General features: G+C 36.0%; 1 protein-coding gene across 1 annotated transcript; it reads right to left on the bottom strand.

Moving 5' to 3' along the window:
• Positions 1 to 1,767: 1,767 nt before the first annotated feature.
• On the bottom strand, positions 1,768 to 24,636 carry LOC127842941 (60S ribosomal protein L6-like). The gene is made up of 6 exons (XM_052372744.1): positions 24,585 to 24,636; positions 24,231 to 24,339; positions 14,232 to 14,372; positions 13,767 to 13,815; positions 12,853 to 13,037; positions 1,768 to 1,969 (listed from the first exon to the last, which is right to left on the bottom strand). Exons 2-6 carry the CDS (start codon positions 24,336 to 24,338, stop codon positions 1,808 to 1,810), a joined length of 645 nt encoding a protein of 214 aa, XP_052228704.1. The 5' UTR covers position 24,339; positions 24,585 to 24,636; the 3' UTR covers positions 1,768 to 1,807.
• Between the last annotated feature and the right edge of the window lie 1,008 nt (positions 24,637 to 25,644).

Raw genomic sequence — 25,644 nt, 5'->3', positions numbered from 1 at the left:
AATTAATGCAGCATCATCATACTAAAACAATATACCAGAAAGAGAAAAATAATGCATTTGAATATCAACCGTACTTTCGTTTGACAACTGATCATGCGTTTACGAGTTGAACCTAAATTTAGTTTAAGTGCAGATTTGTTCATACGACACAAAGACACGAAATTGTTTTACGGATCATTTCAGCTTACAGGACTGGGTGGGTCACGTAAGAATATCGAATATAAAATATATTTTTATAAACAACTGGTAGCAAGGTGAGTTGCAGATAATTAATCAGTAACCACATTTTAACTAACTATTTTGACCTGTTAATTCTTTTCAGCTCAATTCAACAGTGCAAAATGCCCATAATATCACTTTAAGCATTAGCACGATGATAATTGATACTGTTAATAATCGAATCAAATAGCAATGCCCGACAAACCACTAAAACAGGTTTGTTCGAAGAACGCGCCTATAAATACGGATACTTCTCGTGTGGCCGGTTGACTCATATGTTTAAATTTCACTTCCATTCTTCTTTTGGTTTTCTGTTTTGTATCTATAGGTTTATGACCAGCAATATGTTATAATGTAAAATAAGCCGCGAAAACTCCCCGTAACATCCCGTACTGCGTGTGATGCAGCTAAGAACTGCACAGAAAAAGACATTCGCTATACTTGATCTCATTCATTTAACTATTTACGCCGTATATCTTTTTTAAAGATATTTCTTGTTCATACTACAAGGATTGCTTATATAAAGTATAAAATACATTTCTCAGTGTATGATCACGGATAGCCAGTGGTCTAAACGATCGACTTTTATTCCAGGGGTCAATGGTTTGAGCGCAGTTGAGGGTAATTTTTTTGTTTCTTTAATTTTATTCTTGTTTTTTTTTTAAGGAGCTTTTAAGATCCAATGTTTACATTTATCAGTATTAAGCATTTAATGACAAACTGTAAAAAGGTCCCTTTTAGATGTTGACTAAAAAATGCCACAAGGTAAAAATTTAGAACTCATTGGTTGTTTATTTGATTCAAGTTATTTGCCTTGTCAGCGAGGTTACTTTGAAGTTATTATCACTTATATCCTTTTCTCAGATCAATACATTGTAATAGGAAAGATAATTTAAGCTTCATTGGGGAAAAAACGGCTTATGCATTAATTGTCATTCCAGTACCAGTTTTTAAACCAAAAACCCCATAAAATCAGAAAGTGTCCTTGATAAGCTTGTGTGCATTGCACAGGCTAATCAGTGTGCACAGGCCTATCTGGGACTCCACTTATTTGACATGCATTAAGCCCCGTTTTCCCTGAAAGCAGCCAATTTGTACATGTACAGATTTTAATGACAAAATGGCCAATGTTGTCCCACAAGCTGTTAAAAACATATTAATTTCATACACAAACTGCTGTCTGCAGTGTACCAGTGGTAGAGAATAAACAGGCAGATTATCGATCCTAGCGTAGTTAAGGTGGTTATTGTTCGTAGCGTAGCTAAAAGCAGACCGACTTGAAACACACACTAATATCCGAAGTTCTTCGCAAGCGAAGAACTAAAAATCGTGCATTACCATTAATACATTTAAATGCCTTCTCAAACATTGTGGTGTAATCAGGTGTAGGAATATACAACATAGAACAATTTCCATAAAAAATTGTGGATTTAAGTGTCTCTTTAATAAGGCCTGATAATATTTAGTCTTTGCAGTAGTTTCCTAATCATGGTGGCATTTCAAGCCTTCCAAACATGAATCTTGGGATATAAATTAACAAATATGAAATGTGCTTTTTTTCTTTATTAACCCAACTGTACAACACATGTTAGAAGACCATCTTGTGTGGGTACTGCTTGCTGCCTAGTGAGAACATGGCGCCAAGGTATCCAAACAGGTACTTTTTGTCTGGGTTGCTACGGATGGCCGCCAGGATCTGCTTGTCAACTGCAACCTGGTCCTCCTTACGCTCATTACTCACAGTGTACACCTGTAACAGAAGACAGCCTAGAAAAAGTCCAAATAAACATTATGGGTAAGTTTCATTCAGATTACTGTGAAACCATTTATTTTTGTCAGCACGAAATTTCGTCCTTTTTAAAAAAATGACTATTTCTTCAGCACTTAAATTCGTCCATTTCTGGTTTTGAAAAAAGCGTCCGATTTGTTTGTAATGTTTGTAATACATGTAATACGCGGTTGCAAAAAATCGTGCTCGGGAAAGAGGGGTGACACTTGGTAGTCACTCACAGGAGGTGGGCCTTGTTTGGCATATGCCAATTAACAAGTCTGTTATTTCAGGTGATTGTAATTGTCCCTTATTATTTTATGTCATTGACACGTTCTTTGTTATGATTAGCGGATAAGTGGGACTGAATAACCGTTAACGAGTGTTTTTAACAACGAAGCCAATTGCCAATTAGTCTTTTTCCATTACAATCACGGACAACCAAACACAAATCAATATGTTCTTTATTAATTTGTAATAAAAGCGCAGAATATATATTCAGACAGGTGTTGATCACACATCGTCATATTTTAATTGCGTTTAATAGTATTGTCTTTAATCCGGATTCGCAGCGTGTTGGCTGTATAATCTGCAACACCACTGAAAAACACAATACACACAATGGGTTTAAAGTTGTTAACATTTAGCGCTAATCAACACTATTATACCTAAACGAAGTCGGCGCACTCGATACAGCCTTATTGCATTCGCGTTTTACAGGAAATGTCAGTTGTCAGTACACTGTATAATGTACACCCCTTTGTGTCAAAACCGGATTTAACTTGAGTGTGAATAGTCGACTGTTTCATGTTCTTTGTATCAATACCATCAGGGTATCTATACTATAAGTATACCAGTCTACAAACAAGGTGCGCGCTTCCGCATATGGGTATTCGGACGTTAAAAAAATTGACCTACGGTTAAGCGTTCATGCCGTTGAACGCATTTAGCAATATAACTTTTTTTTTTCACTATTTCTTTACTTGCAAAAAATACTAGTGGCTTATAACTTACCTTGCAATCTTTTTTTCTCGCATTGTGTGAGTGTTAATTTCGAGCCCTGTGTATATGCGTGGATTCAATGGATTTAAATGCCTACGGTAATTCAGTCTTATTTATTTCAAATATAGGACATGATTGTTCGTTAGGATCTTGAATTTGTCTATCCGTCTAAGGACGAAAAAGACGAAAATTAATGTCTGACGAATAATAATGGTTTCACAGTAAGTTATAAATGTGGTCTCTAGATAGGTAAAAAGGTTTATCTTGATCTCGACATGAAGGGCCCTCAATCTGTAAAATCCACGGCCGAAATTCAGCCGCATTCCCCCCCCCCCTGAAAAGTATACTTTTTCCCCCTTTTTGGGGGAAAAATTCCCCCTAAAAAAAAACAAAAAAAAACTTTAAAAAAAAACTTTTTTATAGATAGATGTCTCCTGATTACTATATTCAATTCTATTTTAATTTAATCTTGTCAAACATACTAAATTATGAAATAAGCAATGAATATAGTGCAAACATGTACAAATGTAATAATTAGAGAGTAAGTTAAAAATCCCCCAAAAAGGGCAACGCCGCGAAAATTCCCCCTGCTATGGGTAGCGACCCGCTTCCCCTAAAATGGATTTAGGGCCCTGACATAGAACAACACACCACATAACACCAAACATTGGTGATCTTAATAGCTCATCTTTTAAAACTTCAATGCTCAGACAAAATTTATATATGTAACACAATATTGTTCTTTAAAAAAAAGCTGGGCAACTTTTCTGTGTTAGTTCCAGCAACCCACGCAAAATGTAGGAAGAGCTGTGCACACAAACTTCCATGTGTTACTTGAACAAGAGTGCCAAGGCCCCTTAGGCGCTCATTTGAGACCCAGAGGAAATGAGCTATTCTATATAATAAGTATGAGCCGATTCATGAAGATTCGACAAAAAAGGCTTCTGGAGTATTGGCATGTTTTTCCTTACCTGGACAGTGACCTAGTTTTTGATCTCATGTGATCCAGTTTCAATATCAGAGGAGATTTCGTTGGGAAAATGTTTTTTTTTCAATCAAAATCTGGTCTGGTAACCGGACCCATTCCCAATGGAAAAAAGTATATATTTTTACCTTATGGGAGCTAAAAATTCCCAATGGAAGGTTTCAATATTTTGTTCATCTCCCATCCATATACATGTAAGATCAACCTTGGTAAATATAATACTGGACACATTTGTATCAATTTTGAAGCATTTGTTAGCAAACAACAACACTAATTTCCCAATTTTAGTCAAAACACCGAGAATTTTCCCACTCCAATGGGACCCGGCGACATTCCCAAAATGGTGAAAAAACACACTGGATTTTGTTTCATAAAGATTGGCCAATAAATGTGGCTAATAAAGCGTCAATACGTTTTTGCTTTATATTGCAAATAAGGAAAACAGCTCTGCCCCCAGCATTCATGTTTTAAAAAAAAGATTTTTGGAACTAAACTGAGAAGTCATTAGAACAAGTGTTCTGACTTTGTTGCATTGAGATTGCACTCAAAATGTGACCTTAACAAGGCTTCACTTTAGCTACATAGGGCAAAATGTCATGCCCCCTTGCGGCCATGTTTTTTTATGAACCATAATTTTTGTAATTCAGCCGAGCTATCATTAGAACAAAAAATCTGACAAATTTTCATAAAGTTAAGAACATAAGTGTGACTAAAGAACAGCGAATTTTCTTCCCTTATTGGGAAAAGTACCTGAACCATACCAATTGGGAAAAAATAAGCAAAACCCTGAAATAGGGAAAATTCACGTTGTGAAAAGGCCGAATTGGGGGAATTATGGGTCTTTTTTATTAAGTATGCTTGGTATCATTAGCACAAATCAACTCAAATATTGATTTACAATTATTTTGGATTGCAATGTAACCTGTCAGTGCTGATATTAATTGTGAACTTGCATATAATGCAATTTGATACAAAAATGACAACATTGTCCTTCCTTTAGGAATTTTTTTAGACTGCGCTTGGGAATATTGTAGTTTTTCTTCAATTGGGAAAGTCCTTTTTACGAGTACTTAATAAAGAAGGGAAAAAATCCCTGAAGAATAGTTGTACAATTTAAAAAATGCCCCTCGCCCAGGCTGCCATGTTATTTTTTAACAGACTGGAACTATTTTCGAACTTGGCTCATATGTCATTAGAGCAAAATTAATGTTCTGACCAAGTTTTATAAAGAGGACTAAAATGCGACTTCTAGAGTGTTAAGGCCTAAAAAAAAAAATCGTTTGTTTCCACTGACATGGCCAAAAAAATTAGGGTAGGTAGGTAGGCAAATAATTTTATTTTTAAAAATAATTTTTTTTTAGAAATTGTCGTACATGGTGCATTTTCTTCTCATGTTTTGTGTATAACTGTATGTACAATAAATTTGATGATGTCTGTAATGCTATATGACTATATTTAAATGCTTTTATGAAATAAAAACTTGCTGTTCATTAATATTGAATGTGTTGCTTTCCTTAATTCCGAGTTTAATGTTGACTTCTGGCAACAGCTTAAATATACCATTTTATGACCAATAAAAGGCATAACTATAACAAGTCACAGAGAGCTTGACCCTCAGTGTCTATAGGGATTCAGTGTTGTTATACTTTCTGGTCCTTTGGGTTCATGCAGTGTATTCTATATTATTTATTATTTATAATATATTAAATACCTCAAAAGCAGTGCTACGGGAACGCCAGTGGTGTTGCATTAAACATTATTACCATGGAAAGACCCAATCAAACCGGATGTGCTTTTATATTTCTTGGATGCAGTTAATGTTCCCAAAGGACCACATTTTCAGATTATATTATGTACTGGTGGCGTGGGGTCTATCTACCCATGAATTTCAGGAACAGAACAGAAAATTTATTACGACTTGTATTATATACATACAATTACACACACACAAATCAATAAACAAGCACAAAATCAAATCACACCAAGCACAGAAAAGCAGAAATTTAATGCTTCTTGTATCAAACTATACTTATAAATTTAAACAAGAAATGTGTTTGTTAGAAACACCATGTCCCCTACTGCGCCGCTTTGAAGCTAAATCTTTTACCTTGAAGGATGACCTTGACCTTTCACCACTCAAAATGTGCAGCTCCATGAGATACACATGCATGCCAAGTATGAAGTTGCTATCTTCAATCTTGCAAAAGTAATTGCAAATGTTAAAGTTGGGGCAAACAAACAAACAAACAAATGAACCAACATACAGGGCAAAAACAATATGTCCCCCACTTTAGCACTATGACTGTGCTTGCCCTGAAAATGATAACATTTCTACTTATTAAATATAACTAGAATTTTGACATGGACAATTATGCTTGGACAGAGACAAATACACTATATATACAGTAGACAAAATGAAAAATGGCTGAACTGTTTGCAGTCAGAAGTCCTACCATAATGATCATCTTTACATTCAGCTGTGAAAGTTGAAGCAAAATTTGTCAAGCAGAGGAGTTGAACACACACAATTTTGTAATAATAAATTCAAAAGTGAAAAAAAAAGACAAAGGACCATAATCCTGCCAGAAATAATTCTAGGCAATATTCATTTCTTGGAGATCCAATGTAACAGTTTAGTAGAGATGCACCCAGTCGTTAAAGAGGATTTTAAAACATGAAATCTTTAAACTTTGTATTCCATTGTGGAAAAAAAATTGCTATCTTGAATTGCCAATTACAAAACCATCCAGCAAGCTATTAAAACAGTCAGTTGCAGACCATTTGAATGACTTAAAATTGTCAAAACTTTGGCAAAGACACAAACTGGTATTACTTTTTCCTTCAACAGTACAGTCAAGTTACCATTACCGGATCAGTAGCGTAATTAAGTTGTGCTGGTGAAAAACAATGAACGGTTTGAGACTTCTTTACCACCAGTTTGATTAAAAATTACCGTTGCTAACTGATTCAGCACATAGTCTTATTTTTACACGCAGACAAAATCTTAAACATCAATCAAAACTGAAATGGACTTTTGCATGCCGAAAGACTACTAAATGGCCTTTAAAATAATGGGTAAACTTCTTACTTTCCAACAGAGTTATAGCAAGTAGCCACAAAAAATGTTCAACCTCGATTTGGAAACGAGACAGAAGACAACAAAGTCGTATATACATGTCTGCAAAACATACCGAAATGTTTGACAAAGAGACGCTCCAATTACGACTCAATCAATGCGTTTAAATAATAGGCCTTGAAGATGCTTTGTGCAAAATATCATCTAACAATTTCAACTATTTATCGCAAAACGCAGTCTTGAACATCAAAGTGATCCGCTATGCGCAATGATCCGGTAATGGCGCTGGGCGCCGCCATCTTGTTTATGTTGAAAGTTTAATGTACGGCCCCGATAACGTTGAACGCTTATTGAGCGCGCCGAAAATATACGCAGTCCGATTTTTTTTCGAATTTTGGGCTAAAAAAAGATTAGGACCGGCGGCAAAAAATTAGGTAGGGTCGGGCCACCGGAAACAAACAACTTTTTTTGTTACGCCTAACAGGGATTTACTTCAGCCTGCCATATAAGGAAAACTGCCACGCCCCCTAGCTGCCATGTTTTTCAATAGACCAGAGTCATTTTTGAACTCATCCAAGATATCATTAGAACAAATATTCCAAGTTTCATCAAGATTGTTTAATAATTGAAATTAAAAGTATGTTAACATGGTTCTACAATAGCCATATAAGGAAAACTGCCTCAACCGTGTCCATATTTTTCAACCAACCAGACACATTTTCGAATCCCTCCAAGACATGGTTGGGACACATGTACAGTACACTCCACGCGTTTTCCCCAATTTCCCTCCATATTCCGCGGTGATTGACCTGGAGGGAGATTAAGAAAATCCCCCCAGACGCGGCGTTTGCATGATTTTGGACGCGGCGGTTAACGATCAGCAAAACTGATAAGCCGACATGGCGGCCTCTCGGCGTTGGCAACGCGGGGGAAACTCCGCGTTTTACGAGATAACAATAAATTTAATTTTGTTTGACTTCCTGATTTTCAAATAAAATTACATTTATTACAAGTACATACATGAACATGCATTAAAAAAAAACAACCAAGATAGATCGATCCCGATGTGGTTGTAGAAGTAGTTGTTGTTGTATAGAAAACTCGTTGATTTACGACAAACAAAACGTCGTCTTTTAACTAATACTTACCAATTAATATAAACACAGTTTGAAACATTGTTTTTATTTTGATAATTTAATCCAAAGTTTTCATGTTAGCAGGTAATTTTCTATCTGAACATGTAAACAAATGACCAAGGACCCTAATATCTCGCAAATCTGTGTGAATTGACAGTTTGACGTAATCAAAGAAAAGCCGCTTCCTGTCTAAAGGCATAACTTACTCAAGTAAACACATTCAACGAATGCATAAGGAATGGTTTTAATTGTCGGGACAAAGTCAATTCTCTGCTCGCTAATGCATTTATTTTCTCTTTGAAGTTAGGTTATTCCATTGATTGCTAAAAGAAGATGGTAACTATTGAGTTGTTAGTTGCATTTAATATTCACAGTTGTATTCTTGTTGCGTCGACATTCAAAACAATGTTTACCAGTAATTATGGACCAAATCGGCAGAGTGACATTCACACATGTTAATCCCTTTTGTCAAAACACCGCAGACAGCAGTCTACACAATAAGTCAGTAGACAAGCTTTGCGTGTTTTCATAACGTCAAACACTTAAAATCCAGTTCCGCCCAGATGTCTTCTTTAATCAGTTTACAGTACAATAACTGTTAAAACAAGGGACAAAATTGTCACAAAACCAGGTTTTCATTGTGAAAAAAAAATCTGATAAAGGGAGTAAACTCAAACTGAACTTTTGAAATGACCAAAAAAAATTAACCCCCTTTGTAAGTTTTTTTTTTTTTAAATCTATTTTTAGTCGTGGCGACCTTGACATTGGAGATATTGACGTGATTCTTTCGTGGGACACACCGTCCCATGATGGTGAACAAATGTGCCAAATGATTTTAAAATCTCACAATGAATGACATAGTTATGGCCAGGACAAGCTCATTTATGGCCATTTTTGACCTTTGAACTCAAAGTGTGACCTTGACCTTGGAGATATCGACGTAATTATTTCGCGCGACACACCGTCCAATGATGGTGAACTAATGTGCAAAATGATTTTAAAATCTGACGATGAACGACATAGTTATGGCTCGGACAAGCTCATTTATGGCCATTTTTGACCTTTGAACTCAAAGTGTGACCTTGACCTTGGAGATATCGACGTAATTATTTCGCGCGACACACCGTCCAATGATGATGAACAAATGTGCCAAATGATTTTAAAATCTGACAATGAACGACATAGTTATGGCCCGGACAAGCTTATTCCGCCAGCCCGCCAGCCAGCCAGCCCGCCCGCATTCGCCAATCTAATAACCAGTTTTTTCCTTCGGAAAACCTGGTTAATAATTACTCTACTAAAATACCGTAACGATAAAGATTCGGCGTGTATGATTTGAAATTATTTTGGAGGAAATATCAACTTATTCGCGATAAAATTTTGTTAAAAAATACCAAAGAAACTTTTAACCGAAATCAACAAAATTCAATGTTCTCTGCGCTATAAAGTTTGTATAACAAGAGTTCCGCGGTCGGAGATGACCGCATTGAAGCCGGATTTTTTATTTAAATGACAGGAAAGTACCTTTCGTGTTTTTGTCAATGCAATACTTAAATTACTGAAATATTGTTCAAAGGTCAAAATGAAATGTAAGTACTTTTCAAGGCATGAGCAAACCTTGTGTTATGTTTTGAATGCATATAACAATTTTAACATTTTAACATTGAAGGTCACAGTGACCTTGACCTTCAAATGAATGACATTGAAATGAGCAGTGGTGATCTTCTAGTACTGGCCAACCTTTATGTCAAGTTTGAAGACTCTAGGTACAAGCATACCAAAGTTATAACATGGAATAAGAACTTTAACATTTTTACCTACCAAAGTTATAAGAACTTTAACATTTTTACATTCAAGGTCACAGTGACCTTGACCTTAGAATGAATGACCTTGAAATGACCAGTGGTCATCTAAGTGTGCTTGCAAACCTTCATGTCAAGTTTGAAGACTCTATGTCCAAGCATACCAAAGTTATAACAATTTTAACATTTTAACATTTAAGGTCACAGTGACCTTGACCTTCAAATGAATGACATTGAAATGACCAGTGGTCATCTTCTAGTACTGGCCAATCTTTATTTCAAGTTTGAAGATTCTAGGTACAAGCATACCAAAGTTATAACATGAAATAAGAACTTTAACATTTTTACATTCAATGTCACAGTGACCTTGACCTTCAAATGAATGACCTTGAAATGTCCAGTGGTTACTTACTAGTTCTGGCCAACCTTCATGTCAAGTTTCAAGACTCTAGGTCCAAGCATACCAAAGTTATAACAACTTTAACATTTTTACATTCAAGGTCACAGTGACCTGGACCTTCAAATGAATGACCTTGAAATGTCCAGTGGTTACTTACTAGTTCTGGCCAACCTTCATGTCAAGTTTCAAGACTCTAGGTCCAAGCATACCAAAGTTATAACAACTTTAACATTTTTATATTGAAGGTCACAGTGACCTTCACCTTCAAATGAATGACCTTGAAATGACCAGTGGTCATCTGTTAATCCTGGCCAACCTTCATGTCAAGTTTGAAGACTCTAGGTCCAAGCATACCAAAGTTATACCATGAAATAAGAACTTTAACATTTTTACATTCAAGGTCACAGTGACCTTGACCTTCAAATGAATGACCTTGAAATGACCAGTGGTTACTAACTAGTTATGGCCAACCTTCATGTCAAGTTTCAAGACTCTAGGTCCAAGCATACCAAAGTTATAACAACTTTAACATTTTTTATATTGAAGGTCACAGTGACCTTGACCTTCAAATGAATGACCTTGAAATGACCAGTGGTCATCTGTTAATCCTGGCCAACCTTCATGTCAAGTTTGAAGACTCTAGGTCCAAGCATACCAAAGTTATACCATGAAATAAGAACTTTAACATTTTCGAGCACGCCGCCCGCCCGCCCGCCCCCCCGCCCCGCCCGCCCGACAACATCAATCTATAAGCCGAGATTTTTTCGAAAAAAATCCGGCTAAAAACAAGATGTGTTTGTGAAACACAATGTCCCCCTATGTGATGTTTGACATTGTAGGATGACCTTGACCTTGTGAAGGATGACCTTGACCTTTCACCACTCAAAATGTGCAGCTCCATGAGATACACATGCATGCCAAATATCAAGTTGCTATCTTCAATATTGCAAAAGTATTCATAAAATAAGCGATTTGGGCCACATATATTTGACCTCTGACCTTGAAGGATGACCTTGACCTTTCACCACTCAAAATGAGCAGCTCCATGAGATGCACATGCATGCCAAATATCAAGTTGCTATCTTCAATATTGCAAAAGAATTCATAAAATGAGCGATTTTGGCCACATATAATTGACCTCTGACCTTGAAGGATGACCTTGACCTTTCACCACTCAAAATGTGCAGCTCCATGAGATACACATGCATGCCAAATATTAAGTTGCTATCTTCAATATTGCATAAGTATTCATAAAATGAGCGATTTTGGCCACATATATTTGACCTCTGACCTTGAAGGATGACCTTGACCTTTCACCACTCAAAATGTGCAGCTTCATGAGATACACATGCATGCCAAATATGAAGTTGCTATCTTCAATATAGCAAAAGTTATTGCAAAATGTTAAAGTTGGCGCAAACAGACAGACCAACAGACAGGGCAAAAACAATATGTCCCCCACTACTATAGTGAAGGACATAAAAATCAACACACGCACGCTTTGCAGGAGTATACCTTGTACACTGCAGCATAATTTTCGCGCGCTTTTGTCGGGAAATATACATGATGACTGTATATTGGAAGCATTTGTAAACATCGTGTTAACATTAAAAATCGTAGTGTGTTTCGGATTACTAATTATTATTCTCATTTGGAAATTTTACGGAACATTTATTCTTGTCTTATATGTGTTATGATTTAAATATTAATTTGTCAAATGTCTTATATTCATTCATATTGTAGACGTACATGTGAATTAAAAAACATAATTTTTATACGTATTAATTTTCTTTTTTATACATGTACTTCAGTATTAAAACAATTTATTATAACAATGTTTTTATTTTTTGGCATGCCCAGTAGCACACTGCTAACGCGGCGTTGCGCGGCGGTCACTGATAAGAACGGAAATTGTCTGCATTTACCGACTAGGCTAAAGTAATACACGCCGCGGGAATTAGCGAACGCCGAGCGTTTTATCGAGTTTACCTCGCTCTCTCAATGCCGCGTGAACACTCGCTTGCAGAAAAAAAACCGTGGAGGGAGCGCGTTTTTTTGGGGAAAACGCGTGGAATGTACTGTACTGACCAAGTTTCATGAAGATTGCAATATAAATATGACTTCTAGAGTGTTAAAAAACTTTATTTTGTTTGACCTCTTTGACCATTTCAAACTTCACAAAGATATAATCTGGACAAATCTTCTGACCAAGTTTAATGAAGATAAGACAATAAATGTGGTCATGCGAGTGTAAACAAGACAAAATTTTGACCACCCACAATGCACTACAGAGGTGATCCCAAAAGCTACCCATGGTGAGCTTTAAATGGTAAGTTAAAAAGTTCTATAAATATAAAACAAGACAAAATAGTCTATGGACAATTAACTGACCATCCAACCCATGACAGAAAGTCATTTTATTACAAAAGGCTTATAAATTCTTCCAGATTGTTCAGTTTTTTACCTCTTTCTTTGTTTCAAATATCTCTCCTTCGGTGTGTTTGGGTTTCCTCAGCTTCTTTCTGCGGAAGTATGTGTCATTGAGACGGTCTGGCAGCTTCACGCCACTTATGTCTATCTTAGTTTTTGTGGCAATCACATAGATCTGGTTAATTCTTCTCAATGGACATGCGTTCAGGTGGAATGGTCCTGCAAGTCAAAGATCTTTTATAAAAAAGTGATTTGTTTGGAGCCATATGGGGATAAAATCAGCCCTATTCCATTGCTCAAGCTTTTAATATTTTTTACTCAGACGGATATTAACATCCCCTTATTAACTTTTTATAATTTAAAAAATGACTTTTTCACACACAAAAAATGACCTGGTAAGACAATTCAAGCTATTTACATCAAATTAAGTTCAGGCATGCCGCGCCAATATGCTTCTGGACACAAAAGTGTTATATTTGACACTCAAAAAAGCATTTTTTTCAAGATACAAAGGGCCATAACTGCCTTATTAACAGATGGTGTACAATGCCATTTGGCATGCATCATCCTCTTATTGATATACATACCCATACAAGTTTCAACGAAATCCGCAAAAGCACTTCCAAGATATGGCTCCGGACACACAAAAAAGCATTTTTTCAAGATACAAAGGGCCATAACTCCGTTATTAACAGATGGTGTACAATGCCATTTGGCATGCATCATTCTCTTATCCATACATAAACTCATACCAAGTTTCAAAGAAATCCGCCAAAGCACTTCTAAGATATGGCTCCGGACTGACGGAAAGACGGATGGACAACACCAAAACAATATTCCTCCGCCTATGGCCGGGGATAAAAAAATTACTTTACTGAGTTTAATATTAACATGAACTCTTTCTTGTCTAAAAACAAATTCCATTTTCACAGAGAAACCATTACTTACCTGTCACCAGCAAGAGACCAGATGTCAGCTGCTTCAGGAACACAACACGCTGAAATCATAGAAAAATACAAAATACTTGTCTAATTGTAAAGAAAGCTAATAAACTTAGTAATTGAAAACTATAAATTTAAATAAACAGAGTAGCATCAATTTTGTTCTATACACAGGCAAATGCAAAAAAACATTTTTGGAAATAACGAGTCTACCGCCACAGTTCCACACATCTGACTGTCAACACCCAATTTTGCATCCGCATTGTTTTCAAATATTAAACAAGGTGTAAAAGAAAAATATGATTGTTTGACATTAAAAAAGATCTTTCGCACATTTGCGTTGTTAGGTGCAAGTTAAATTGACATCCTCCAAGCAGAAAACCACAATTACACAAAATGACAGTACATTTTTAAATTATTTAGTGAATGTGTACAAAATATTTCACAGGTAATGTGAGCCAAAAGGGCATACCTTTCCCTTGTGTCTGCCAGCCACCAAGATGAGGATGGTGCCAGGTGTAATGGAGGTCCTCAGACTGGTCTTATGTTGGCTAAATGGCTTCTTCCTGTTCACAAGCTTTCTTGGGCGGTCTTCAGTTGGGTAGTATCGAGACTGGAAAAAAACAAACAGATAAATAAGGGATTTCAAACAGGTTTTTTTTCTCTCCACTTTTTGGGAAGATAGCCCATGGCTTTGGAATTGGGAATTTTATCGGCATTTTCATGAAATTGGGAAAATAACTTCATTAGCCTTTTTTCCACACGAAAAGTCCACTGATTAGGGAAATACTAAATTTTATATAACCCTTTAAAATCATTCAAATTAAAAGAACAAAATCATATAATACTTTGTTAGATGTAATTGAATTAAAATTGAGATAAAATACACATGAGATTTCTTTCTAAAAAAAAAAAAAAAAAAAAAAAAAAAAAAATTTTTTTTTTTTTTTTTTGGAAATTGGGAATTTTTTGCCACATTTTGGGAAAAAAGTGATTGAAATTTAAATGTAAATTCTCTCTTAAAACCAGGCCACACACAATTCCATTATGTTAATATCGACCTGCAACTGCATTTTCAAGGGGAATTAATGCCCTGAACTTCATGATCCATTAACAGAAGCTCTGGCTACTATTTTTATTCTGGCAGATCATGTATTAGTGTATTGTGAATGTCCATGATAAGATAAAGATAACATTGTTTAGTCCCTGTTTCACCTTGAAACACAGGGCTTTCCTTAGACCTCAAATCTCAAGAGTCAATAACTCCTGGGACCAAATTTTCAAGAGTCAAAATCAAATTTGTATGAGTCATAATAATAACGCAGGAGAGTCAATGATCTTTTGTACTTTAAGCAAATTACTGAGATATAATATATAACAAGAGGGCCATGATGGCCCTGAATCGCTCACCTGACTCATTAAGATCAGATGAAAACTATGACCTCTATTGTCTACACAATGTTTTTCTATGATTTGACCTAGTGACCTAGTTCCTGACTCTAGATGACCCAAATACAATCCCAATCCAGATTTCATCAAGATAAACATTCTGACCACAGTTCATAAATATTGGATGAAAACTGTGACCTCTATTGTCAACACAAGGTTTTTCTATTTATTTGACCTAGATTTTTACCCCAGATGACCCAAATACAATCCCACCCAGATTTCATCAAGAATTCTGACCAAATTTCATAAAGGTTGGATGAAAACTGTGATCTCTAATGTCTACACAAGGTTTTTCTATTATTTGACCTAGTGACCTAGTTTTTGACCCCAGATGACCCAAATAAAATCCCAACCCAGATTTTATCAAGATAAACATTCTGACCAAATTTCATAAAAATTGGATGAAAACTGTGACCTCTATTGTCTACAGAAGGTTGTTCTATTATTTGACCTAGTGACCTTGTTTTTGACCCCAGATGACCCAAATACAATCCCGAACCGGATTTCATCAAGATAAACATTTTGACCAAAGTTCATCAAGATTGGATGCAAACTGTGACGTCTACTGTCTACACAAACAAATTGTTGACGGACGGACGCACGGACACACGCAGGCACGCACAACGGTCGCCGGACATCACACGATCACATAAGCTCACCGTGTCACTTCATGACAGGTGACCTAAAAATATGTGTTGGAGATAAACATGAACAGTTGTGGTTAAAATCCCATAGAAACAAGGGCTGTTTGTAAAACATGCATGCCCCCCTATATGGGCTATAAGTTGTAGTAGCAGCCATTGTGTGAATACGTTTTTTGTCACTGTGAATGGTGGTGGTGGTGGTGGTGGTGGTGTAGTAGTAGTAGTAGTAGTAGTAGTAGAAGTAGTTGTAGAAGTAGTAGTAGTAGTAGTAGTAGTAGTAGTAGTAGAAGTAGTAGTAGTAGTAGAATTAGTAGTAGTAGTAGTAGTAGTAGTAGTAGAAGTAGTAGTAGTAGTAGTAGTAGTAGTGGTAGTAGTAGTAGTAGTAGTAGTAGTAGTGGCAGGGGTTTTTTTTACTAAGAAAGTGACGCCGATATTCGGCGTCTTCCCCTACCAGAATTTTTCACCTAAAACTACCATTTCCCCTCCAAAAATATAATTTTTCACCAAAATATAATATTTTACCCTCAAAGAATTTTTTTTTTCTTTTGGGAAGTCGACACTTATCCAATTTGTACCATGTACAACGATCTCGCTCTCTCTCTCTCACTCCCGACGAACACTCAAATCTGGGAATCCCAGTGATTCTATATATAGCTCTTAAATTACGTCATGGAAACCGGGCAACTAATCGTATTAATCATGTGACTATTTTACTGGATTCCGGTCTTGCGCGAGAAGGGTGTTTTGTCAATTAATTACGGGAAACCAATTTTCATCTGGGTTATGTGAAAGCCAAGATATAAACGTTAAAACAGAAAAAAGTCTCACAATTGACGTTCATACACGAACAAAATAAAACGTTCGGACTCGGGAAATATTAATTGCGATGACGCATTTTTTAAGAATTAATCATCAAAAACCGTTGAAACCCAGCAGGATTCGGAGGTACATATAATCAACATCGATTAATACTGTCGGATTATTGTGAAAGTGAAAGTAGACAATCGGCAGCTGCCGCACCTTTCCCTTCCAATACTGTAGCAGATCTTGATCGTCAACCCATTCATCATGAAATTGAAATCACAATATTGACATCGTTCCCCGGCCCCAGTTGAAAACATTTCCCATTATTAGATCTACGCCTGCAACTTTATTTAGGACTTTGACTTTAATATCATACTTGTTCATGTGTTTAAGAACAAAAAAAATCAGAGACATGCCTCTTTTTCTAAAAAAAACCCCTGAAGTCTGCAGGCGAGTTATAGACATTGAAATGAACAGTTTTTATTTTTTCCCCAAATATGTCTCTTTCGCGCTCGATTTTCCCCTTTTACCCAGCGTCCAGCGTCTTCCCCTTTTTCTAAAAAAAAACCCTGAGTGGTAAAAGTAGTAGTAGTAGGGGCAGTAGTAGTAGAAGTAGTAATAGTAGACATGGTGGTGGTGGTGGTAGTAGTACTAGTAGTAGTAGTAGTAGTAGTAGTAGTGGTAGTGGTAGTAGTAGTAGAAGTAGTAGTAGTAGTAGTAGTAGTAGTAGTAGTAGTAGTAGTAGTAGTAGTAGTAGTAGTAGCAGTAGCAGAAGCAGTAGCAGCATTACAAGACCAATACTTAAGAATGATCAAATGGGAAAAGGTAACCTACATTAGCACTGGCAGTAAATATGGGGCTCATTTACAGGTAAGATTTGGAATCTCTGCTGTAAAATGAGATTTTGAATGAATTAAAGGGAGGCAAATCTGTAATAAAAAGAACATGCATAAACCGTAGTTGTTACCCTTGTTTGAACCATGCTAAATCATTACAAGTTTGGAAAGAGTTGGATGAAAAATTTTGACTTAATTGCATAAACACCATTTTCTCAATTCAAGGGGAGGTAATTCTGTACTTCATGGACCAAAAATGCTCATTTTTTGTAGGGTTCGTGTCCTCATTGATATAAAGACACTGTGCAAATTTGGAAAGGATTGGACAAAAAATGTGGAAGATTTTTGAAAGTTTTCACAAAATAGGCAAAAACGAATAAACATGCAAAGTTCAACAAGCTCCTGCGGCCATGTTTTTTGACGAATCAAATTTCTTTGAACAATTTTTTCAGGGGAGCCTTCAAAGGTTATCCCTGTGAAATTTTTTGAAAATCTGATGAGCGGTTTCTGACAAGAAGATTTTTCAAGGTTTTTACCATATATGGTCATGGCGGCCATCTTGGTTATGTGATCAAATTTTTTTAACAATTCTTTTGTCCCATGACCTAGGGATGCTCCACATGAAATTTAGTTGAAATTGGCTCAATGGTTTGGTAGAAGAAGACGTTTACAAATTGTTTACAGACAGACGGACGGCCGGACGCCGGGTGATCACAAAAGCTCACCCCGAGCTATCGCTCAGGTGAGCTAAAAAGCAACAAATTTACAAATATCTAAACATTTATTTCTTATATTCCAGTCAATAAAAGAGATAATGCAAACATACATTGTGACCAACATTGTAAGCATAGTGAAATCAATACGAAAAAAACACTCGCACTTGTAGTGACATACATGTAATATATATCAGGGGTGTCAATTGTCCCTAATTCGAAATACGGAAAATTAAGCAGAGATTCAGAGACCGTAGGATAAAGGGAATAGAGGGCAGAGCCCCTCAAGCCCTTGCTTATTGTTATTTTTTATTTTCTTTCTATGTGCAATTTCTTGTGAGTACAATGCGAAATTTTATCAATCAGACCATCCTTAACACTGAATTCGTCATTCTACAAAAAATTTTATAAAGACCGTTGGAAATAAATTAAAATCGACGAACCATACCGTATCCGAAAACGACTGCCTGAAAACAGGTAGAGATACGTCGTTTGCGAATGAAATAAAATGTGTGTTTTGTTTGTCTGCAGAAAATGAAAGCCAGTAATAAGTAACCTAGCAAATACGCAATTAATATATAATTCGGTTGGCATATTGTTTTAAGTATGATATTGCAGTGCTTTACTTTGCTAATAGATAATTTATAGTTAGCGGACAACTATAGCAACGTTCGTAGAATGGTACGGTTTTCGGAAAGTAGCGAAGATGTTAAAAAAAAAAAGATGTTTCGTCAGTTACTGCTCATGTCAGTGCCAGCCGTTTCCCATCAAAATACCTGCTTAAACTAAATAATTGGATTTCAATTCATCTCAAATTGACCCTGGACGGCTCAAATCTGGATTTAATTATTTCATGTGCTATCTTTACCGAAGACGTGCGACAAACACGCAGTTTTTCTATGCCGTCTCAAATGGTCAATTACTGTAAAACCATTAAATTTCGTTTAGTACGAATTTTCGTGGATTTCGTTGGTCCATTGAACCACGAATTCAAGTACCAACGATTATTTATACATTCTTTTAGCCGAAATCGGTCATTTCCGAATGTCATTTCCGACATTTTCTTTTGTTTTCGGTTATCCGAGATATTTGTTTTCTGTAATAATTACTTCACTTTAGTAGGTCACATTACACAATTTCTGGCTTAATTAAAATATTTCCGAATTGAAAATGTTTTCTTCCACTAAATCGTTAGCGACCTGTGTCAATAATGCTTTAGTCATAGACTGGGCTTTTGCAAGGTCGGGCAATCCTGCTATAGTAGGGGAACGTGTCTGAACTGTTTCCGTTTTCAACCATTTTTAACAATGCACATTAACCCCAAGTCTTGCTGTCAACACAGATTAGCAGATTATGCTTCGTTATTACCCTGGTTGTTTTAATAAAAGTTTAATTATTATTAAGGTCAGTATTCCCAAAAAAATTGAAATCCACGAAATTACGTGTCAACGAATTTGTTGATTTTTATTAAACCACGAAATTTTATACCGACGAATTTCTATACGTTTACAGTATTACACCTATGTTGTAATTAATTAGCAGATGCAGCATCCAAATTTGTCACTTTGCCACACGGTCAGTTATTCAGTTCTATGGTTATTTTTAGCAACTCTGATGCAAAGCGTGTAAATTTACATGTGTACGTTGTAGACACTACATATGCCAGCCTAACTTTCGCGTGTCTTTGAACAGAGCAAATTTGGAATAAAACAGGGTTGGGTTCACTGTATTAAGCATTTGAAATACATTCTGAGTTTCTGACATATTGTGGAAGTATTTCTCAAAATATTGTGGATATGGATGTTATAATTATATATTGGATATTATTAAAACTGACGCGGGTGAGTCCATTCTGTTTCAGTGGGTTTAATACATGTTGTTTCTGCAAACAGCTGATAACAAACGCTCAGATAAATAATGGAACATTGATACACGCGTCATCAAACCAGTAGTGTTTTAATTGGTCATTACTAGATTTCTCAATGGGCAAAACTCCGCCTACTGGGCGGACTCGTGCTTCAATGATTGGAAACGGGCGATAACGGTTAGCGTCTACCAAAAGATACTCCGCCCCAAACCAATTATTGATTACTCTTAACAACTTTTGATCTCTTTGACGCAATTCGGTACATTCCCACGGGTCAAATGTGATGCATGACGTAAATTTCTCAAGAGTCAAACTAGGGTATTCTGTAAATTTCACGAGTCAAAATCCGGGAGCTCGGGTCAAAGGAAAACTCTGAAACTGCTAAAACTTATCAACGTTAACCTGTCTTAGCAACGAACTCACACAAATGGTACCATTGAAACTCAAAATAATTGCTTTTTCTTTAGTACTCTATCCACCATCTGACATGAAAAACTGTTACAGTGTTGCCAACATTTGCACATTTACCGGTAAACGTGTGATGTAGCCTTAGTAAGTTCGTAACAATTTCCAAATATCAGTGATTTTTTTTGCCCGAAATTAATGCCGCTATTCGGCTGCTTCCCAATCGCATAACTCAACTTTTTCCGCAAAAAATCTGACCAAGTTTCCAGATAAACCAAATGAGATTATAATATTATACGGCGATAATGTCATGGAACCAGTGTCAACTGAGAATGTCGAGTTGTCACTGAACGCATAACTGATTCACAATCATTCCCATCTTCAGTATCATGGTGCCATTCTCTAATAATACACTTTTAGTAGTTTTTTATAACCATTCTCTGTGTAAAATAAGAGTTAATAATTAAGACACGGCCAAACAAATTATCCGTCCTGATTATCAATTGCACATCTACACAATTCTGACTTAAAATTTCAAATATTGAGTTCAGTGCATAGTTGTCAGATGTTGTTTGTAGCAAAGTTCCATCGACGGTCGAGTCTTCTGGGTCAAACGGCTTTCACGAGTTTATGCGTAAGACAGGTAAACATTGATACGTTTGTGCAGTATCATTGTTCCTAAGCCCTTGCAGTGGTGATCAAATTTTGCACCTTAGGACAATTGACAGGACATTGCAACTCTCAGCAACTCTGGATTATAAAGCAGGGAGTTGAATTATTGCAACTATTTTGTGCACTGATCTGCCGTGGAGAACTGCGGTTGACTTGATTATGAAGGCGTGCATATGGACTCCCAGAGCCGTCATAGCAAAAATTATAAAAGGATCTGGGAGTCTATTTATATGGACTACTGTTAAAGGATGCACACTGTTCAGCTGTGGAGAACTGCTGTTGTGTTTAAGAAGGGGTGCACATAGACTCTGAGCTATCACAACAAACATTATCAAAGGCTCTTGGAGTCAGTTTACAGTGTCCGACAAATTTCTTATTTTTCAGGTAGCCCACTGGGCTACCAATAAAAATATTTGGTAGCCCATAAAATTTTCCTACAAAATGATAAGAGGCAGGTTTTCATCCTTATTTTATTTCTTCATTTACATATACATAATATGTATACATACATATACATAAAACAGCAAGTAGTCTGATGTACACAGTCAATATCGTAAATTAATGTTACAGTACAGGCACCGTGTACTTTAATGTAAATGTACCAAAGAAAATAATATACTACATGTAGATATTACATGTATGTGCACATGTATGTGTACTTAAATTCGGACAACACGTTGAGTTGTAAACGTAAATAAAGCGTTTAGATGATCAATACGTTGACTTGTATGGTGTTAATCAATGCAATTGTCCTTTTTAACAACAAATACCGAGTTTGAGGAAATCAAGAGTATTAAATCATTTATTTACTTGTGTCCGACTTTAAGTACTGTCCGAATTTACGTATTGCACCCGTATGTTACGACACTTGTGTGCAGTCAGTATACAATACAATAATTGTTTCAATAATGAAGGAACTGATACAGCGTAACGGTAACGATACAGCGTGTTTACATGATATTTTATTAAGAGAAAATGTCAATGCCAAATAATTCGCGAGATACCCCGGTACTTCAGTTGAAATTCACAACGAAACTTTGAATGGAAATTAAATGATCTAAATGTTGTACCCGAACGAAATTTTTATTTACAAATAAATACACCCAAATTTTCGCGCGCTTTTTATCAGGACAAAGAAATTCATTTCTTAAATGTAGAATTTTGTAACCTAAAATAGCTGTACACAACGCGTGCAAACCGTGACAGGTTATTTACGCATGTTGCAATACAACGGTCCTGATTGGGAGCTTATTTTATCATATCTTTAAATAGACCATATGCCGAAATTCATTTGACACTTTAGAAAATTACAAACGTTTGTGTTTATGACTCTTATCGTCTATACTACCCACCCATAATTTGGTTTTAAAAATATAAATCCGGCATATATGGGATTATTGATTAACAGTCGAATAATCCAATTATTAATTGACAATGCAAACTAACTAGCAGGTGTTAACCGCGTTCACAAAGTTGTCATTAATATTCATTTTCAGTTTCGTTACCGTTTTGAAGAATCCGCTATTGTTTTGATTTATTTAATGTTTGGCGTCCTTGGATATTTAACGACATCAAAAATGTTGTCGCTATTACTCATTGTTGCGGTTAACAAAGAATTCCAAACTGCGAAATGATGTTGCATCATGTGTGCCAACTATCCAACCGGCTCTCATTATATTATTAGCAGACGACAAATGTTGATTCTGATTGGATGATTAAAATACACTGTTACTGTTTAAGACATTACCGCAAGTGATCGGTGACTGATTAGATAATTGATTGCACTTTGTTATCGGATTATAAGCAATACACAGTGTACAAACACATGGTCAGCGTGTTTATTCTACGTATGTCTGTCAATAAACCGGGCTACCGCTCTTATAGATTTATAGTAGCCCGGCGGGCGTCAGCTGGAAAATTTCAGTAGCCCGATGAAAAATTTCGGTAGCCCCCCGGGCTGCGGGCAATGGATTTGTCGGACACTGGTTTATATGGACTTGGCCTTTGGCTAGCTCTTTGAAGTGTCTAGATTCAACTCGCAAGATCCCCCATTAGCTCAGGGTCATTTACTTATACTTACAAAGAATTAACCAGTAAGCGCATAACAAATATTGTGACTGGCACAGACAGCAGTATCATAAATTTGCCCCCCCCCCCAGATAGTAAAATGTTCACCTATTGTGCATGGTTTTACTTTTCAACAACGAATATTGACAAAAATACGTAGTTTGAAAAAATAACCCTCGTATGTTATTATATATACACAAGGTATTTAACGCACTATATGCCTATTGCTGAAAGATTGTGGAACACTGGACGTGACCTTTTTCATCGAAATCACACATGTTCCCACGCAGTCGCCAACAAAATGCAACTGGATTCGTTAAAAGACAGTAAAGGCGACTTGATTACACAACTATCCGATCTTCTGCTCGGCTAATAAGGCTAATAACTTTAATATTCAATTAAATTTGACTTTCTCGCTATATGTCATTCGGTGTTTCATCTGCACATGTACACCATTTTAATCTTATAATGTGTGATCTGGTTGGTTGTTCTCATTGTGTTGGCCAATCTTATGGCGTTTTAGAACCGAGCAATCAATCGACAAAATATGGCAACAAAACACAGACATGTAGCGAGAAAGTCAAATTTAATTGAATATTAAAGTTATTAGCCGAGCAGGAGATCGGTTAGTAGTCACTAGTGTTATCTTGTTGCTTTTACTGTCTTTTATCAAATCCAGTTGCATTTTGTCGGCAACTTATGGGAACATGTATGATTTCGATAAAAAAAGGTCATGTCCAGTGTTCCACAATCTTTCAGCAATATGCATATAGTGCGTTTCATACCTTGTGCATATATAATACCTATACGAGGGTAATTTTATCAAACTTTGTATTTTGTCAATATTCGTTGTTGAAAAGTAAAACCATGCACAATAGGTGTACATTTAACAATCTGAAACCCCTGGGGTAAGCTCCGGGGGGGTGTAGGGTCCGGGGGGCAAATTTATGATACTGCTGCCTGTGGTGACTGGTTGCAAATAAATTCAATAACAAGAGTGAAGAGATGGCATACCGTTCGGTTCACTCGAACAACTCGTTTTCCACCATTTTTGTCACCTTTAACATCTTTAGTGACCATACGGGAAGGGGCCTTTGGCTTAGTTGCTGCCGTGGGGGCCATTCTGAAATAATCCAATAATCAAGACATTTTGAGCGAATTATGCGAAATTCATGCCTTCATTATATATTGGTTCTACGTTTAATGAATTACTTTATCAAGTTGCTGCCTTTGGCTTAAGAAATTTATCACAGAATATGAAATATAAGACATTAAAATATTCTAATATAACTGTAATTTAATGTAAGTAATAATCACAAGGCAGATTAAAATAGATTGAATTGGTAAATATTATTTTCTGCTACTCACTTTGCCCAGGAAGTGTAAGAGGCACAATATTCGATGACGTTTTAGTACTTCCGGTAGTTTAACGGCTAGAGTGCACTCCCATTTGTTTATGGTAAGTGTTCATGATTCGGACAGTTTTAATCCAGGAAACTATACATGTATAGGCCCTGTTTTAATGTAATATTTTCATTATGTTCTTAATAGTAATGACTAGTTACACTTATAAACACATAGATACATATCATTTATTGAGGAAAAAGAAACGTATGATACATGTTTCTGATGCAATATATATGTAAAATAAAACGTACTTTGGAGTGCTACAGTAAGCCATAACGAGTTTGTGACTGTTATTTCACAACTAGTAGCAACCGTAGGGCGTGATAGGCGAGTTACGGATTATTATATGCCAGTACGACAATATTGACTAGTGGTGTGTATTAAACGTATTTTTACGAAATTTTGCTCTTACTTTATTTGTATAATTTTCAAGTAGTTATTTATTAATATTGTTCTAAAATGTTCTGTATGATTAAACTTGGGTCGACTTTATAACAGACAATTTTATATTTGTCACGCAAATTAACTGGAAAAATGTAATTACTGGTAAAAGGGCAATAATAAAGCATTTCGATCATGCGTATGTTTTATTATTTGGTTCACGCTGTTGCTGTTTTCTCAATGCAGTGCCTTCTAAGTTCTATAGTTTGTACTTGTCCTATTTTTTTGCAGTAGATCTATCAAGTTTAAATGCTATAAGGCATTATTTAAAAGGAAAGCTATTAAGGTAAGTATATTGAATTGGAATGATTTTGAGGCTTTTGATTTGCTGCACTCATTTGCAGATTAAAATGATATTTATATTCTTCGTTTTTTTCTAATGATTCATCATACTCATCAATTACCCCTGGTGTAGCGTCAATCGAACCGAAGAAGATAAAAAGCAAGAAATATAATAAAATACAACATTACACCCAGATAGTTACTAAATATTTGTATAGATATGTTAGCCGCGAAAATTGCGGGTTTGTGTATTATTGCATTTTAATATTGGTAAAATGCATCGTCAAAGTTTCTTCTT

This window comes from Dreissena polymorpha, chromosome 1 (genome assembly GCF_020536995.1).
Source record: "Dreissena polymorpha isolate Duluth1 chromosome 1, UMN_Dpol_1.0, whole genome shotgun sequence".
Taxonomy (NCBI): Eukaryota; Metazoa; Mollusca; class Bivalvia; order Myida; family Dreissenidae; genus Dreissena; species Dreissena polymorpha.
Note: the sequence above shows the minus strand (reverse complement) of the source record. Positions and strands in the feature narration are given on the sequence as shown.